This window comes from Sabethes cyaneus, chromosome 2 (assembly GCF_943734655.1).
Source record: "Sabethes cyaneus chromosome 2, idSabCyanKW18_F2, whole genome shotgun sequence".
In the NCBI taxonomy this organism is placed as follows: Eukaryota; Metazoa; Arthropoda; class Insecta; order Diptera; family Culicidae; genus Sabethes; species Sabethes cyaneus.
The window spans coordinates 145,658,133-145,676,078 of NC_071354.1; the positions used below are offsets into that span (position 1 = coordinate 145,658,133).

A 17,946-nucleotide genomic window follows, 5' to 3' on the forward strand; every position below is an offset into this window, starting at 1 on the left:
GCCCGCTCCGGATCAGTCGTTACCTGATCTCCACTAACGTTGCTCGTATTCCGGCTGATACCACAAGGAAATAGGGACAGGAGTTGCTGGGTAAGAGACTAATAACCGTTGTGGGGTCTATTTTATAGCTTTTAGTACTTGTTTTACATTAAAATTAATTGGTTGATATCATTTCATTCCGTTCACTCTTTGTAGGACGCTTAAACTTGGAAGCAAATTGTGAAAAGAAACATTTATATATATATACATTAGTATACATATTTCATACGCTAAAGCGTACTGTCCGACTCGGCAGGGTTTATAATTTGAATGGAATATTGAACCATTGTCATATCTTCTTTGTAGTTTTCCACTATCATGTTCGATGGATCATCACAGGTCTTGAGAACGAATTTATCAGTGCTGCCCGCCATGTTTCGTTTGGCAGGTTGGAGTAGTACTAAAATAACGTGTATAAAAACACTATGGTATAAAGCTACAATGTAACAGTGTGTGAAGACTTTGCTTACATGACTCTCCTCGATGGTTATGTTTGATGTGCGATGCCAAAGCACTGTTCGATGCAAACGATTTTGGACAATCTCGACAGTGAAATGGTCGCTCTTTAGTGTGCGTACGTATATGTACTTGAAGTGTCGAAGGCCGGTCAAAAACTTTATTGCAGTATTCGCAGATGCAAGTTTTACGTGCAATGTTGCCCACCTGAACGTTGTGTCTTTTGTATAGATGCACTTCAAGGTTGACCTATCGTCATTAATTCGGGATTAAAATTTGATTAGCAAACATAAAAAAACGTTATACCTATTACCTTTTGTGTGAAAGCTCTTTCACATTGGTCGCATTGGAAAGGTTTTTCCTGTGTATGAACCCGCAAATGCTTATCCAGTAAGCTTTTGTACAGGAATCTCTTGGGACATTGTGAGCAAAAGAACACTTTTGGATGCATTTTCCGTTTGTGCTTCCGCAGCAGGCGTTCATTTCGAAACACCTTTATGCATACAGCACATATGTAGCTACCGTCTTCTCCTTTCAACAAGTAATCTTCATTTGGTGCAATCAATTCTGCGTTTTCATTTTGAGCAATCATGTCGATACACTCCTGCAGAGTTAGCTCGTCCTTGTGTTCTGATTTCAGATGATCGTAGTAGTTTGTCACTTCTGCGAACCGCTCGGTACACAACTGGCACGGATGTGGAAGTTTTCTCCAGTGCGACTTTATGTGAATCTTCAGCTCGCTCATACGGGTGCACTTTTTACTGCACACTGGGCAGCTGTACTTTTTCACCGACTCCTCGCCAGTATGACGGCGCACGTGAATGGTGAGATTTATTTTCTGGGAGAAACTGGAAAGAGTAGTTTCTTAGTTTTGAATTTCATGAATTTAAGCCAAACGATTACCCTTTGCCGCAGACACTGCACATATGTGGTTTTTGACCAGTATGGACAAGTTCGTGTTTTTTCAAACCACTTTCGTAGGGAAAGCCTTTTCCACAGAACTTGCAAAAATGTTTCTGTAAGGACATAATGTCGTGTTGCACATTAGATTGAAGCACTGGCAAATTATGCAAACATCAAATTATGTTTTTAACTTGTTAAAAGCTCTAACACTTTCAACTAAGTATTTCGATAATCTAAACCTGGCATTGCGAAACGAGTTACTTACATCAACACGAGTGCCTCTTTTGCGTGTGGCTGGCTGTACATCTTCTTCCTCCAGCATCTCAACTGTACCGTAGACCGACTCTGTACCTACCTTTTGCTGAGCTAGTTTATCGTCTTCAACTACTTCAATGAGCGAAGCATTTGTATCGTCATCAGCACACATTTCCTCTTTTACCACTATGTAATCAGTTTCAGGCTTCGAGTCGGTATCTTCGGCGATTACAAGTCCCGCAGAGGCATCGCTGACCGCTTCAATATTGTTAGCGTTAGATTCTGATTGTTGCTCGGTATTCGTCACAAAAGTGAGAGCTTTGTTTGTAAACCGATTTTCACATTCAACAAAATCGTCTGGATATTCGTCTTCAGATTGTAGGAAGAAATATTTTCCATCCGCGTACTCAATGCCAATAGATCTTGCTGGCAGATCTAGTTCACTGACGGGTGTTGACAAAGATATATTTTCGGCCAACAGCTCATCTGGCGAACTATGCATATCTAATTGACTAACTGCTGATTCGGAACATAAAATCAAATGACTTTCGTCTTCTACAAGATCATTTGCATCTAAATCAGATTTAACAACCATATCAGATTGTTCCTCTGCTTCCACAAGTGGAAAAATAGAAGGAATGGCTGTAGGCAGAAGGAATCGGTAACCATGTACTGGGTGCCTATCGAAAGCCTCCTCATCGAAGTGGCAGCTGCAAAGCTTTGTATTTGCGGCGACAATATCATCCGGAGGCGAACTGTAGGCGGTTAAAACGTTCAACCATTCTTGAAGTAAATCGGATTGTTGAGGAAATCTAGACAAGAAAAAAATTAACAAAGGTTGATTTAAGGACTGCTTGTTTACTTACCCAACGAAAAAGACAGACGTTGAATTTACGACATTTTCATCGGTGTCGCAGCCTATGACACAACAACGCATCATCGTTATGGATTAATGTTATAATAAAATAAATTTAATTTAAATTAATATTTATAAAAAAGACAGCCACTATTCGCTATTCCCTTTAATGCTATTTCGTCTTGACGTTTTGGTTCGTGCGACATCCGACATGTTTACATTCGGGATCAGAGATGCCAGTAATGTTGGAAACACGATGTAGTATGTTGTAGAAATACTCAGAGGTGAGAGATACGCGGAAGCAGCCATCTTGATGGGAGCCAATCGAGCAGCGAGAATTGTCAGAAGGGAGCCAATCGAACACGCTTACTGTTTGCTTAAATGTTTGATCACTGACGAACTGACATGACACATAGAAGAAAATCCTTTAAAAACCATCGTCCTACACATTTTGCTTGCACACTAGCACCCTCTGTTATGCATATGTCGCGGAGTAGCTTGCATTTGCAGGGTTTTAGGGCTGTAGGGTTTTTACATTTGAATGGTTTTATACTGAAAACTCGAAGTAACAGTCGCGCGCTGCGGGTGTAGCCATGTTGCGAAACATGCTTTTTTGAAAAATGAGTGGTTTTTGATTGGACGATGGAAATAACGCGAGTGTCTCGTCTATTTGTCTGTGGTTTGATTAACAACCCAGGTAACCAATAAGCATTAAAATAAGCAGTAAATCAGTCGTTTATTAGCATCCCTGGCGTTTTATACTGCAGGTTGTTGTTTATCAGCTTTTTGACTGCATAACTGTTGTAAATTGGCATCCACAATTCTGTTTAAATTCTTCTTGTTGGTAACTAGCTGCAAATAAGCATTGTCAGCACTATAAGAGGGCTAGCAGTAAAGTAGCCGCATATTTTGCCAAAATAGCATTTAAGTAGCATTTAAGGCAACTGAAATGCTTATTGGCTTGCTTTTAAATTGCATTGGAAATGCTTATTGGTTACCTGGGAAGTATCCAGCTTTCCACGAGCGATAATGGCGGATATTGAGCACAAGTGGGCACAATCTTTTGACATTCATTGGAGGAGCGTCGAGTTCGCCCTGACGGAGTTACTATGGATACATTCATGATAGTTTGTTGTTCGAGTGTAAAAATGTAAACATTGTTTAATTTTGCAGATCAGCTGAAGTGGAACATAACTACAGTACCGCCCCGCTAATCCGACAAATTTATAGCCGGATTAGCGAATTTTGACTCGATAATCCGACAGTCAAACTGACGTCAGTGTGAGTTTGAAATGTGGTTTTGTTTACATCCATACGTAAACAACTCCGGAAATTTTTGAAAATATCTGTCGAAAGTACGCAATAACTATGTTTTATACTCGGTAATGCTCAATTTCGTCAACAAAATGCTTTGAAATTCTTAGTTAGTGTCGAAATAAGCGCAAGCACTTCAGTCTATTGAGGGTAGCAATGAAAATATTATAGCCATGGCAAAAGTGAACGTAGTTAGAAGCAGCACCATGTACTATTTCCATTTAGTTAGAAAGAGTGCCATTCTGATTTTAACGGAGACGCCAAACGAAGGTAGTGTTCGATTGAAAGAAGTCAAGTACAATACGTTTTAATTCGGAATTTTCCGGAGTAGCGAGATCCGGACTATTGAGTCGTCGGATTATTGAGTGTCGGATTAGCGGGGGGATACTGTAAACGGAATCAAACTTTTATAGTGGTTTGCTGCCATAATTTGCTGAAGGCACTGGCTCAGAATACTTTTTCACAATTGTGCGAATTAAACATTCAAAACATTACACATTAACGCAAACATTAGCTTCATGTTGGTCGAACCGTTTTCAAGTTCGCTCTCGAACAACGTCTCGACTTGATAAGAAACTTTCCGTTGCGTATTTGGACATTCTCCCTGAAATTTGCGAAAACTACGAAGCCACAATCCATAAAACTTGTTGTCCGTTCAATTATGTTCCTCTTTAGCTGATCTGCAAAATTGAACAATGTTTACATTTTTACATTCGAACAACAAACAATCATGAATGTATCCATAGTAACAGCATCAGGGCGAACTCGAGGCTCCTCCAATGAATGTCAAAAGATTGTGCCCACTTGTGCTCAATATCCGCCATTATCGCTCGTGGAAAGCTGGATTGAAATAGTTATCAAAATCTACTATAGCTATTGTCACGCACCTTGAATAGGCATTTTTGACAAACTATCACCCGCTTGGAGGCGCTGCATAAAAAAAGTGATGAAAAGTAAAATCGCTGTCAAACTCCATACATTTTTGAAAAAAGCTGAAGTAAAATGCAGTTTTTGATTAACCCTTTCAATTGTCAGGATTTTGGATAGCGAAATATTGGAAGAAATTTGTTTATCTACGTTAAAGTAAGTGAAAATATTCGAATTAATTAACTTTATGGTAAAAAATGTTAATGTTTGATTTTGTACCGCATGAAACAAAAGTACATAGAGTCAGCTGTAAAGTTTACATATCCTGGATAGAGAATCACCAATTATTTTCAGTCTTCAGTGCATTCCAATGTGTTTTCAAATGCTAACGGATTTATTTTCGTGATTAGCATCACCTGCGCCAAGAGCCAAACATATAACCTATCAGTTCGTAAACATAAATATACTTGCGAAGCTGTAATAATCTCCCGAATCAGAAACAATATATATCAAATTAAAGGAAATGCATTTTCTTACCTTTATTATCCATTTTCATCATTCCCACTGTTGTTAATTCAGTAAAATATTACTTTTAAAGTTGAGCTCCATATAGGTGCCAGCAAGCATTTTGGGAATTGGGTATTTAAATTTCCCCAAAAAAGTGGATTTTATCACCTTATTTGATAGCCCGTCGTTTTCTGAATCCAACAGTCCTTTTTTTATTTCAACTAAGTCAATATTTAATGAAAAAATTAATAAAAATCAAAAATAGAATGATTTGCTGTTTGACAGATATCAACCAAGCTGATTGATTGAAATGATGTCAGAAGTTCTCTCCCTTTCTTCTATCTTCCTGATAGAGCTCTTCATTTTGACCGAGCTTTTGACAGCTCTCATATGAAACATGTATCGTCCGATGACCATAGTTTATCCATTCACTGTGTTGTCTGAGGTGAACTGAGAAGAAAAGTGGGTTACTTTTCAGCTATAGTCTTATCCCAAAAGAATTTTTAAATTAAAAAAATGCTGCTTTTATTACTTTCACTCGTCAAATTTGAAAAAGTCTTCATGTGACGATATACTGACATCATATGTTACCATAATATGTGAAAATTTATATACCGCTAAAATACCCAATTGGGTCCTAAAGCCCTATGTCGTTTTTAGCTTGAATCGATGAGGTTAGGGTTAGGAACACATATTTTGATATTCAATTTTATATTTTTAGGCTATTGCCGTTAAAAACCTTTTTTTTAATTTTGTGAAATTTTGAACAAAAAATAAACATTTGGGCAACCTTATATAGACAAACTATAGTTGTGCATGGTTGTGTCAAGCGGTGTCTAGACAACACGAATTATAAAAAGAAACCATAGTGTGTCTTGAAATGTCAAACTTTTTGTTTACCTTCACGTTCATGTGATAGTGTGTCAAAAAGTCAAAAGTTGCAAAGTTAGGAAATGGCCGAGGGGCAAGACACTGTTGAAAATGTATCCAGCTTTCCACGAGCGATAATGGCGGATATTGAGCACAAGTGGGCACAATCTTTTGACATGCATTGGAGGAGCGTCGAGTTCAACCTGACGGAGTTACTATGGATACATTCATGATTGTTTGTTGTTCGAATGTAAATATGTAAACATTGTTCAATTTTGCAGATCAGTTAAAGAGGAACATAATTGAACGGATAAGAAGTTTTATGGATTGTGGCTTCGCAGTTTTCGGACACTTCAGGAAGAATGGCCAAATACGCAACGGAAAGATTCTTATCGAAACGAGACGCTGTTCGATAGCAAACTTGGCAACTACTCGACCAATATGAAGTTAATGTTTGCCTTTTAAGTGCACTCGAATGTTAATTCGCACGATTGTAAAAAGTATCCTGATCCGGTGCTTTCAGGAAATTGTGGCCGCAAACCACCACAAAAGTTTGAATCCGTCCAGTTATGTTCTACTTCAGCTGATCTGCAAAATGAAACAATGTTTATATTTTTACACTCGAACAACAAACAATCATGGATGTTTCCATAGTAACTCCAGCAGGGCGAACTCGACGCTCCTCCAATGAATGTCAAAAGATTGTGCCCACTTGTGCTCAATATCCGCCATTATCGCTCGTGGAAAGCTGGATTACTTTCTCTATGGAAATATTTTTCCAACCTTAATATATTGACCTTTCCCACCCATAATATAACTTAAAGCCCTATAAAGTTACATTTATTTATACATTTATAGGGTTTTAATAGGTCCATATATATTAATATTATTAGAGTGACTATATACAGAGTGGCGACAATGTCAAAATTGGAATGATAATTATCTGTCAGTGTCATTCCAATCGAGCAGACAACCTATCCAACGCGTATGCAGGAAAGAGAGAAAAACCTAGGATAAACCGCATTGCATACATTTGGGATGACTTGGCGCCACTCTGTATATAGTCACTCTAAATATTATGATAATATTATGAAGTGTCTTGCTTCTCGGAAATGGCTTGGCAATCGTGACCTAAAACATGTTCTGAGTTTACATTTCATTTTCCGGTTTCTGGATTTTGAGAAAGACGTTCTTTAGTAAGCATAATCTGATAAAGCCAAGAGATGACATGAACAACGTTTAAACTATTGGTTATAGGAGCATCTCAGTTTAATTAAGGCCTTTGTCAAAATCAGCAATAAGCGTAGTGACTGCACTTGGTCACAGCGTGGATGGCTTCAGTTGTCGGATGCAACACCCGCCATCGAGATGCGACCGTGTTTGGTTAGAAACGCACAGAAATTTTTGGTCTGCCGTTCGCTCTACTGCTGATTCACATCGGAGTAGCAGAACATACCAATCTGATTGATAATACGGTGCCAGTTTCGGTTGGCGTTTTTTTTTTCATACTGTTCTGCGGGGTCGATTGTACCGAGATTATACTGTTGGCCATCAGTTTGACATCGTTTAGTCATTTTTAGCGCAAACTAGATTTAGACAAAGTCTAGCACCGTGAATCGATGGATTGGAATCACCCCATCGACATCTCTATAACGAGCTGCAGTAAACGTCAGCGACAACATGTCGTGGGCTCAAAATTTGACAGCGGGCTCAAATCAGACTGCTGGCAGTTGAGTGAAACGCAGTGCTGACATGCTATCTCATTTTCGCACACACGAGATGTTGGCAGCGAAAACATGGTTGCCTGCCAATGGGGTGATTGGAATACATTACCCGAATCAAAACTTTTATCCGATAACTAGTATAAATTTGATGTCCCACTTCCTTACGACCAGCAAAACGCAGACAAGCACAAGAGACAACTGCGAAGCTGTAACTGTCAAAACGACCAGCTGCTCTAATGTCAAACCAGAGTTGCCAGTGAGAAAAAGTTATCATTGTTGCCAGAAACGTGTTATTTTCGTTATGTCAAGGAAGATCTCTAATGTCAAGGAAGAATAAATTACAATATTTTAGTTTTTTAATTTTTTAGTGCTCTGCATCTTTTTAAAAAAGAAAAAACTATACTCTGGTAGTCATAATGGGAAGCTTTATCGTTCCTTCTAAAAAAATCATCTTTTTATCACAAATTTTAGGACCCAATTGCACTTTTTTTGTAGTTCCAATAATCACAACCAGGTAGCGAACGGTTGCTATTAGTTTTGCTCGAATTCGCCTATAGGTGCCAGCAAGTATTTTGGGAATTGCACTTTTGTTGTAGTTCCAATAATCACAACCAGGTAGCGAACGGTTGCTACACAGAGAACAGACATCCAAGCGAAAGGTCCCTACTTGGATAAAACTTATGTCAAATTAATTGGGAAACTATAGTGATGATGTCGCTGAAGGCGCATAAAATTCTACACTAAACTCACAACAGCTAGCTTCTGGCGCTAGCATAACACTTATAGTCCATATATACTAGCGCCAGAAGAGCCAAAGGTTGTCAGTGTGCAAATCAAAAGAATCATTTAGTTGGGAAACTATAGTGGTGGTGACGCTAGCATATTAGGTGATTTTAATTTGAAATTTTATCCAAGAATTATCGAAAAATTTGTTCCTGTGGTTGCTATTAGTTTTGCTCGAATTCGCCTATAGGCGCCAGAAACAAGTAGTTGTCATGCCAATCCAAAACTAGCTACATTCATTGATCCATTACTTAAATAGACATGGACGTCCATTACTTGAATGGAGAGGACGTGCCAAGTGTCAACCGCGGCGTTGACCCAAAATTGACCCAAATTCTGATTGGCTGAAAGGGACGAGCAACCGTTGTCTGGAAAATATAATGTGGTAACGCTTTCAGTGTTGCTGAAACTCATTAGTGGGAATACGACAATAAGTTATTATTTCCGAATTTTGATTTCTTTTGTATTCTGTAGTTGTATGCTTGGTTCTACATGAATTTTGTTTGTACACGAATTTTAATATTCAAAATGAAATGCAAAACATGATCGCATAAACTGTGGTGTACCAACACCTGCAGCTGCTCCCGGCAACCTCAGCGATTTCATAATGAATATGAAACCATATTTAAACCAGCGGGGTGGTGTGGCTGTCAAATAACATACATTGTCCATGTCCCACTCATTGATTTTGGTACCTTTGGTACTGGGACCTACTTAAAGGTTGATTCGTTTTAAAACAACTGAAACTAATTAGGAAGCAGTTAAACGCAGCCTTTTAGTTACAATTTAACTATTATTAGTTGTTATTTTCGATACGCTGGCTGGATTGTGCCATCCATGGATGTTTAGTCCGCTAAATTTTGTCAATTTCAGACCCCTGATTTAAACACGGTCGTAAGCAGGGATGCCAGGTGATTTTTTGAAAAGTATTCATGAATCAAGGAAAAAATGTCTTCATTTGTCTTCCTTCGGCTTTTCGCCCATTTAAATTGCATGGTGAAGACATGTCTTCAAGCGAAGACATTTCACTTTTTTGTAACAAAAATGTCTTCAAAATGAAGACATGTCTTCACTTCTGGCATCTCTGGTCGCAAGCACCGACACCGGGCAGTTGTTTTTGCCTTTTTCTGTTTGGTAAACGTAAACACACTTTTGACACTTCTTGTAGCTCAGAAGTCAGAATTGTTGACTTCTTGCTGGAAGATGATTTTCCAGGAATACAATGGGCACACTAGCGCCAATACTTGTCTAGAGGTATGAGGTCTGTTGTCTGTTGGTTCAGCCAATCGAGTACAAAAGTTACAATATTTGAAGACTTCGTGTCAGTAGTGGCCCCGTTTTAGCGAGAACTACACATATATAAAATTTAAATTTATTTTACCATCTTTAAAATTTATTTGGCAGGAATGATGGTACAGAATGTGAGTCTGATTTTCCCTTTTCCAGGTATGCGATAATCGTGCGCACTTTTGTGTTTCTTGAATATCACCTCTCGTGGTATACGAACAAGTCCCAAGTACATGCGGCAAACTTTTGTAAACAATTTTCTATATTGTATAATCTTCCGTTGCTCCGTAATTCGATTTTTACTTGACATAGGGTCTGGTGCTGCCTTGGCGTAATTGCCTATTCCCGTTCTATCCAATAGGAGTTATTCCAGACATCTACGTTTTTTATAACACACAATGTAAAATTTGTTATTTGTTATACAATGTAAATCAATGAAAAATTAGGGTTGACTATCGTGCGCAATCAATAAAAGTAAGCTGAAACCTAATTAAATGCTTTTTTTCATTAAAGAATTCCTACAAAAAACACCTGAAATGTGTAGTAGATTCAGGTTATCACCCATAAAGATTAATTTTAAATTTACGAAGCGATATCCTTCAGTGTAAATTAATGATGAAACGTTATGTAACGAACGCATCCAAAAAGGCCTTTCTTGTTAGGAAATCACAAATACCGGTAGATCTGGCACCTATGCGGTTGACAGAGAGCCGGCCATCATCAGCTTTCTCCGAATGGGTGATAACCTGAATCTACTACAAAATGCTGAAATCTTTTGATTTGCCTTGACCTTTTGATTTGATTTTGCCTTGACCATGTTTTTCCACAAAAATAATCATTGATATAAGAAGTGCCTATAATCGCTTTTTAGTGAAATTGAAGTGCACGGACCGAAAGGTGTGTTTGAATCAAATCAGCATAAGTACTTTTGGATTATTCGTTTAAATCCACCCAAGAAATGACAAAAATTGAAGCGCCTATCTACGACAGGAATTGACAATAAACCCTGTCAAACCCTTGTAACGAACTCACGTGTATATAGTTATTAGAATTAATTTAATATTTGCCAAGATTACATTATCAGTATTATTAGTATTATTTGTAAATTTAAATATAGGTTAATTTTTCATGTCGCTACTCTCCAAGTAAATTTTCAATAAAAATCTGTGGTCGGCAATACCGCGCGCCGACGCACAAAATCAAATCAAATTTGCATACGTGCTGCTATCAGAATGATATCCCAGACGCTCGCTTACGTGCCTAATTTGCCTATCATCGCTAACTCGATCGAGGAGGTTGACCTGTCGATAAAGGCTGATGACCCGCCCGCAATCGGGAGAGTGTTTCACTTTGCTCTCTAACCTTGGGGGGTTGGTCGGGTTGACAAGATGCAAGCCGTGCGCTGGAAGAAGATTGCTTTAACCGAAAATGCAACTTCGTACTTTCGAACACAGCGATAAAGAATTTCGTTAGGCAGGTTTCGATCAAGGACGGTTATCTGAGGATCACCTTGTCCTGATCTTTCACTTTAATCTGACCCGTGGAAGAGGCAGGAGTTGTCCGTAATTTTGACTCGCGGCGTGATTGGAAGTAAAGGTAGTGAAACACATGAAGATTCTTTTTCTAGCCAGCTAAGCAGTTTTCCCCTTTCCCATAGATAGGCAGTGATAGAACACTTCGTTTTTTGAAAGTGCTACCCGTGTGCGACCGCAGTTCGTGCCTGCAAGTGTGCTGCGAGAGATTCGCCACGGAACACATCATCGGCACCCTGCAACATTGTCATCGACTGCTCCTGGCCCCACCGTCAGCTCCAAGTTTTCCCGGCCCGCTACCACGCCGGACGAGGGTAGCGTCGTCAATTTGCGCCCTGTACAGGATAGGCTGGCCGAACAGCAATCGGCAGCACCCAACAACCAGCAAGCAACCAGCATCGAGACTACTAGCGTCGAGTAGAAAGCAGCGAATTTCGCACAAACCGTGCGTCGTTAGCAGCAGGAGTGAATTTCGGGATCCGCGTGGCGCGGATCAGATAGATCGCGTATTGCCCAGGACAGTGATGGCGACCCCGCCATTTTGTTGTTAAACCTCATCGGCCAGTAGCCGCCATGGTAAACCTCAAGTAAACCCCGGGTATTGAGTGAGTACTTTTATATTTCTATTGTCCATGCGCATGTGACTTAAACAGGGCCGGGACCCTAACCATACCAACGACAGCCGGTTGATAGCAACCCACCACACCGCACAGTGAACGTACGTTCTTTTTTTTTCTTGCACACACCGCTAGCGAGTAGGGAATGAATGGGAAAGATTAGAAGATAGAAATGATTAGGCCTAGGCAAGTGGAAAGAATAAATCGATCGAGCAAATGATATGTGGAAACACAAAATGCCAATAGTGTATCAACTGATATTGTTAACGCCGAGAATATACTGCCGTAGTACGATAGAAACGAGCATTTAAGTTCATGCGACAAACCTCCATGCAGTCGGGTTGAAAGGGATTTTCTTCATGTGTTCGGTTTTCGTTTCCTTTTAGTTTTGCATATATTCTACTGGGGCGGCTGACTCCGAAATCAGCCAAGGACACTCTCGAATCATTTTGCGGTCATTTTTAGGTGGAGACTGGACTCGGCCAGTGATGAAATCACCCGTCACTGTTGTCTGCTGTCGTAAGTTCCTAAGCTGCTGTTCTTAAGTGGTAGGTCTGTATTGTAGGTAGAGTTTTCTGACGTATGGCGATACGGAGTATAGCGTCACGTGTTTAAGTCTGCCAACCCGCTTCCCTTCCCGAACTCGGGATAAAAGTGAACCTCTCCCTGCGAGGGTCTCAGGCTGGGCAACCGTTAATCTCGGTGGGTGGTCTCTCCTTCGGAGAATGGCGCTTAAGCCACCCGCTTATTAATCGGGTAGCGAGCCGGCGGACCTGTTACACCCTGTTGGTATTAAAATCTCATCAAGTATGTTTCGGCCAGGAATAGCTACCTAGATGTTTTATGGAAAACTCCTCAATTGACAGATTGATTATTAATAGCAACGCTTTGCGGCGCAAACCCTTCTAGGCATGCTTAATCAATATTTGATGAAGACTTGTAAAAAGGAAAAAAATCAATAGATTGGAAAGGATTTTTTTTCAAAAACAAAGATTGATAAAATTATTAAGAAAGAATGTAAATGAGGAAGGAATTAGTAAATTGCAAAATTTCACTATGTCTCTGTATCGAAAAGTCTTTAGCAACATCTATCCGTGAATAAAAATTAAATACGATTGCTCGTGTTCATCTTTACTTTACCTAACGGGACTGTGATCTTCACTAGCAGTAAAATAAAGCACAAGCTGTCTGGAAACAACTATCCGCCAGCGGCGGTGGCTGCTAGTGCACAGAACTGGTTGCTATTTATTATTCGCCTTTTATACACTTGCGGTAAATAAGTTTTTAATTTCAGAAGATGGCGGTTCAATTCCCGAAAGATGACGAAATGCATTTTTAATTGGCTTTTGCATATACGAATTCAAGTTATTCGAAATTTAAAATATAGGGTACGGGAGGGTATTTTCTGCAGGTTTCTAAATTCAGCCTATTTGCCTCTTCTTTCGCCAATAAAAATACTTTGTCGACATACAATTTTAATATGTTATAACTTGAGAAAATACAAGACTGTAAGTAATCTACTATTTTTTATTCGAAGAACGTCAAAAGCACCTGTTCTTCCACTATAACTAGGCCGTAGGCCGAAAAATAGATGCCATCGCTTCATGGGATGAAAACCCTAGCATACGACGCCATAGCAAAATAAATATGACGCTTTGCATTTTTTTTATTTAAAAATAGATTATTTTTTGGCTGTATAAAGGTTGATGTGACGTTGATTAAGCGACTGAAAAAGCATTGCGAAACTATTTCTCGTTCTCGTTCGTTATTTAAAAACACGCAAAAGCCTCTATAAGCTCCATCGCAGCTTTGCAAGCAGCTACCTAAGTAACAATTTCTGGCTGATCAAACGCTTTTATAACTGGATTTATTCAACCTGTGGCTGTGACTATGGTTTAGTTCTAGAAATAAAAACGTTTTTTCAGCTCTTAAACATCTAAATCTGGTGATTTTATTAAGCTTCGGGTTTGCTGCTTTCGCAGCTGTAATGGAGCTTAATAGAGGCCTTTGCGTGTTTTTAAATAACCATTTTGCGCAAAGCTGGAAACAAGGCGCACAGAGTTTATATAAAGGGCGATGTAACAGCTTAAGGAGAAACCAAAAGTGGCTCACGTTATTGTATTAGAGCGACAAACACTGTACTGTACATCTCATGTGTTCGTTGAAAACCTAAACGTTTATTTGAATGTTGCATTAGTATTAGTAATATATGTCAAATAGCAGAGCTTGCAAATGTAAACACAGCTGAACCGCAGCCAACCGCTGCGACTCCAAATTCCCGAAAATTTAATATGGTTTGTTTTCTTCATCCAATCATTCCGATTCATTAAAGATTTCCAGCAGCAACTGAATAATGCATGGAATCAATAGGATAGTTAATTAATCCGTTTGCATTGAAGGCCAGTTCCGTCTGTTTACTTTACTCTAAGCTTATCTTTGCGGCAAAAGTTCTTTAAAAGCTTGTTGATGTTGCGAAACTTTGAGACCGTGGTGCTGTTTTTTCGGAAATCGCTAGTGCAACGAAATATGTGCGTAACCAAATATCTATTAAATAATTCCAGATTATACGTTTTATGAACACGTAATGATCTATATGATCAGTTAAATTTATTTTCCATTAGCAATTATGTTTTGCTGAGCGTTTGTTGATATATAGCGGATCGATAAATGAAATGACAAGTTTTAGGAAATTATAACAGCACTAGAAGCACTGATTACGTGACGAAAGCGTGCTCTGCCAATACAGATGCATTTTTAAGGCACAAAACAATATATGCATCAAACGGTAGCCATTTATCCAGACATCTTTGAGCCATTTTCGGTTTCCCCTTAACAAGTGTTTTTCTGCCTCAAACGAAATAGGTTGTATAAGTTCTCCATTTTCGGCTGAATAAGTATTGTAGAATTGTTTACATAAATTTTATTCGATGCATATTCAACGATGGCTGAATAATAATGGCTGCTAAAATGTTTATTCAGCGCATAAATGGCTCTTGGGATGGCTTTTTATCAAGATGACAAATCGTTCATTCAGTTAGTATAGCCACAGAGAACAGACATCCATTCAGGAACAAATTTTTCGGGAATTCTTGGATAAAATTTCAAATTAAAATCACCTAATATGCTAGCGACACCACCATTATAGTTTCCCAACTAACTGATTCTTTTGATTTGCTCACTGACAACCTTTGGCTCCTCTGGCGCTAGTATGTATGGACTGTAAGCGTTATGCTAGCGCCAGAAGCTAGTTGTTGTGAGTTTAGTGTAGAATTTTATGTGCCTATAGCGACATCATCACTATAGTTTCCCAACTAATTTGACATAAGTTTTATCCAAGTGGGGACCTTTCGCTTGGATGTCTGTTCTCTGTGGTATAGCACAATTCTGGCTTTAGTTTTCAAAAGGTCGCATAATGCATGTAAAAGGGTTGATTATGCGACCTTCTGAAAACTAAAGCCAGAATTATTGAGAATATTGACAGGTTGTGGAGAGGTTGAAGATGCGCTTAATCTGCTTGTCACACTGTTATGCAAAGCAGCTGATTTACAGCGGATTCGTTGGCTGCTTAAACACTTATAGAATGCAGAGGCCTTTACTTAAATTTATTTAGCGTCTACCACCTGTATTCAGAGTTAAATCAGCTGTAACCAAACCAGAAGCATTTTAATTCAGCTTCGGTGTTTGTTGTGACGTCCGTTTGTCTGTGCTAAAACAGCAATGTTTTCGCATTTTAATATCATGCTCATGCATACACCCTCTTACTTGTCCACACGCAACAAATACTCTCTCTCTCTCACGCACATGTGTGTGTGTGTGTGTGTGTGTGTGTGTGTGTGTGTGTGTGTGTGTGTGTGTGTGTGTGTGTGTGTGTGTGTGTGTGTGTGTGTGTGTGTGTGTGTGTGTGTGTGTGTGTGTGTGTGTGTGTGTGTGTGTGTGTGTGTGTGTGTGTGTGTGTGTGTGTGTGTGTGTGTGTGTGTGTGTGTGTGTGTGTGTGTGTGTGTGTGTGTGTGTGTGTGTGTGTGTGTGTGTGTGTGTGTGTGTGTGTGTGTGTGTGTGTGTGTGTGTGTGTGTGTGTGTGTGTGTGTGTGTGTGTGTGTGTGTGTGTGTGTGTGTGTGTGTGTGTGTGTGTGTGTGTGTGTGTGTGTGTGTGTGTGTGTGTGTGTGTGTGTGTGTGTGTGTGTGTGTGTGTGTGTGTGTGTGTGTGTGTGTGTGTGTGTGTGTGTGTGTGTGTGTGTGTGTGTGTGTGTGTGTGTGTGTGTGTGTGTGTGTGTGTGTGTGTGTGTGCGCCTGTGTGTGTGTGATAGAGTGTGTGTGTGTGAAAGATAGAGAGGACAGCGAGAAAGAGAGTGAAAATAGAGAGAAATAAGAAAAATAGAGAGGAGAGAGAGAGGTGTATTTGTTGCGTGTGGACTAGTAAGAGGGTGTATGTATGAGCATGATATTAAAATGCGAAAACATTACTGTTTTAGTAAAATGGTCATAACTTCTACAATTTTCAACCGATTGTTATCATTAACCCCTTGATTTCTTTATTTTTTATCGGCCTTTAAGGTCCATATAAAATAAAATTTTTAAAATGCGTTAATCTTATCCAAAATCCTTGATAAAATGGAAATTATTCCAAAAAAGTGCGTTCTTTTTTGTTTTGTTGTGAACAAATTCACAAATATCTTTAATAAAAAAAGAGATTTAAATTAATACACTGCTGCCGGAGATATTTGCATTTATGTACATGTTTTTTCTTTTTTAAGCAAAATTTCAACTTTTGCGCATATCTCAAAAACTATTCTACTTTAATTTTTTCTGACTTCATTTTCGAATTTAGCGGCCGATTTTACATGAAAAATCACCTTCAGCTGACTAAGTTCATAAATGCTGTTAACTAGTGAATGAGACTGTACTCACTAGATTGTGCAGGAGTTTTAAAGTGTTCTTAGATCTTTTTCTTCCATCGATGCAGTTTTTAATAGACCAAATTATAATGTCCGAGCACGTGGGACAGTTTTAGATTTGAGCAAATTTGTACACAAAGTACTATCTACATTCAACTGGGTTTGATTTCAATCGACATTCTGGTTTTTGACTTTCGACTTTCAGCATTTAACTTTCGATTATTAACTTTTAGCTTTCCGACCTTAAACTTCATTTTTATTTTTTGGCTTTTGATTTTGGCTTTCGGCCTTTGATTGTAATTTTGGTTTTTGGTGTTTTACGTTAATTGTTTTCAAACATTGATTTCTGAGTTTTAATTTTTACCTTTTAACCTTGGATATTTGGCTTTTGAATTTAATCTTTTTATTTTTATCCTTTGGATTGTGACTGTGGAATTTATACATTTGATTATCGGCTTTTTGCTTTCGACTTTCAACTGAAACTTTGACTTTTGATTTCAAAGTATAACTTTAGCTCCGATTTTTCTAATTTCAAATCAATTTTAAGCCTTATTTCTAAAACAATTCCATGCCTCATTTCAAGTTCTTTTTCATACCTAAAGTCCGATATGAAGTCCAAGTTATTCGCTTTTTACACATTTACTCTATTTTTGAGTTAGAAACTAAATTATTGCTGTATAGTTTAACAGACAACTAGTTATGCCTTTGTATTGCGAAGCGTTAGAACTGGATTGATAGCTTTCTGTTTTATTTGTGAATTATATATTTTATTATTTTTGGTAACGCGGGCGAAAATAAGGAAATAAAAACTCAACTTTTCGATACGAACGTTTATTCTTACTGTTTGCCATAGGTTAGTCGAAAGTGTTGCATCACATTACTGACGTCACGTCACGTAACTACGCGAAGAACTTACTCGGATAATAGCTTTTCACGATACTCGTCCGGAAGATCCATGAACGCTGACGGCATTACGATTTGCTTTTCTCTCCATGTCATCTTTCTGTTTTTTCTTTTCAGTCTCTTCTTTTTTAAGCTGCGCCA

General features: G+C 38.7%; 1 protein-coding gene across 1 annotated transcript; it reads right to left on the reverse strand.

Annotated features, from left to right (window-relative positions):
- Positions 1-269: 269 nt before the first annotated feature.
- On the reverse strand, positions 270-2,612 carry LOC128736150 (zinc finger protein with KRAB and SCAN domains 7-like). The gene is made up of 6 exons (XM_053830629.1): positions 2,520-2,612; positions 1,664-2,465; positions 1,399-1,511; positions 809-1,343; positions 510-744; positions 270-439 (listed from the first exon to the last, which is right to left on the reverse strand). The coding sequence occupies exons 1-6, from the start codon at positions 2,591-2,593 to the stop codon at positions 270-272; spliced, it is 1,929 nt and encodes a 642-aa protein (XP_053686604.1). The 5' UTR covers positions 2,594-2,612.
- Positions 2,613-17,946: the final 15,334 nt, after the last annotated feature.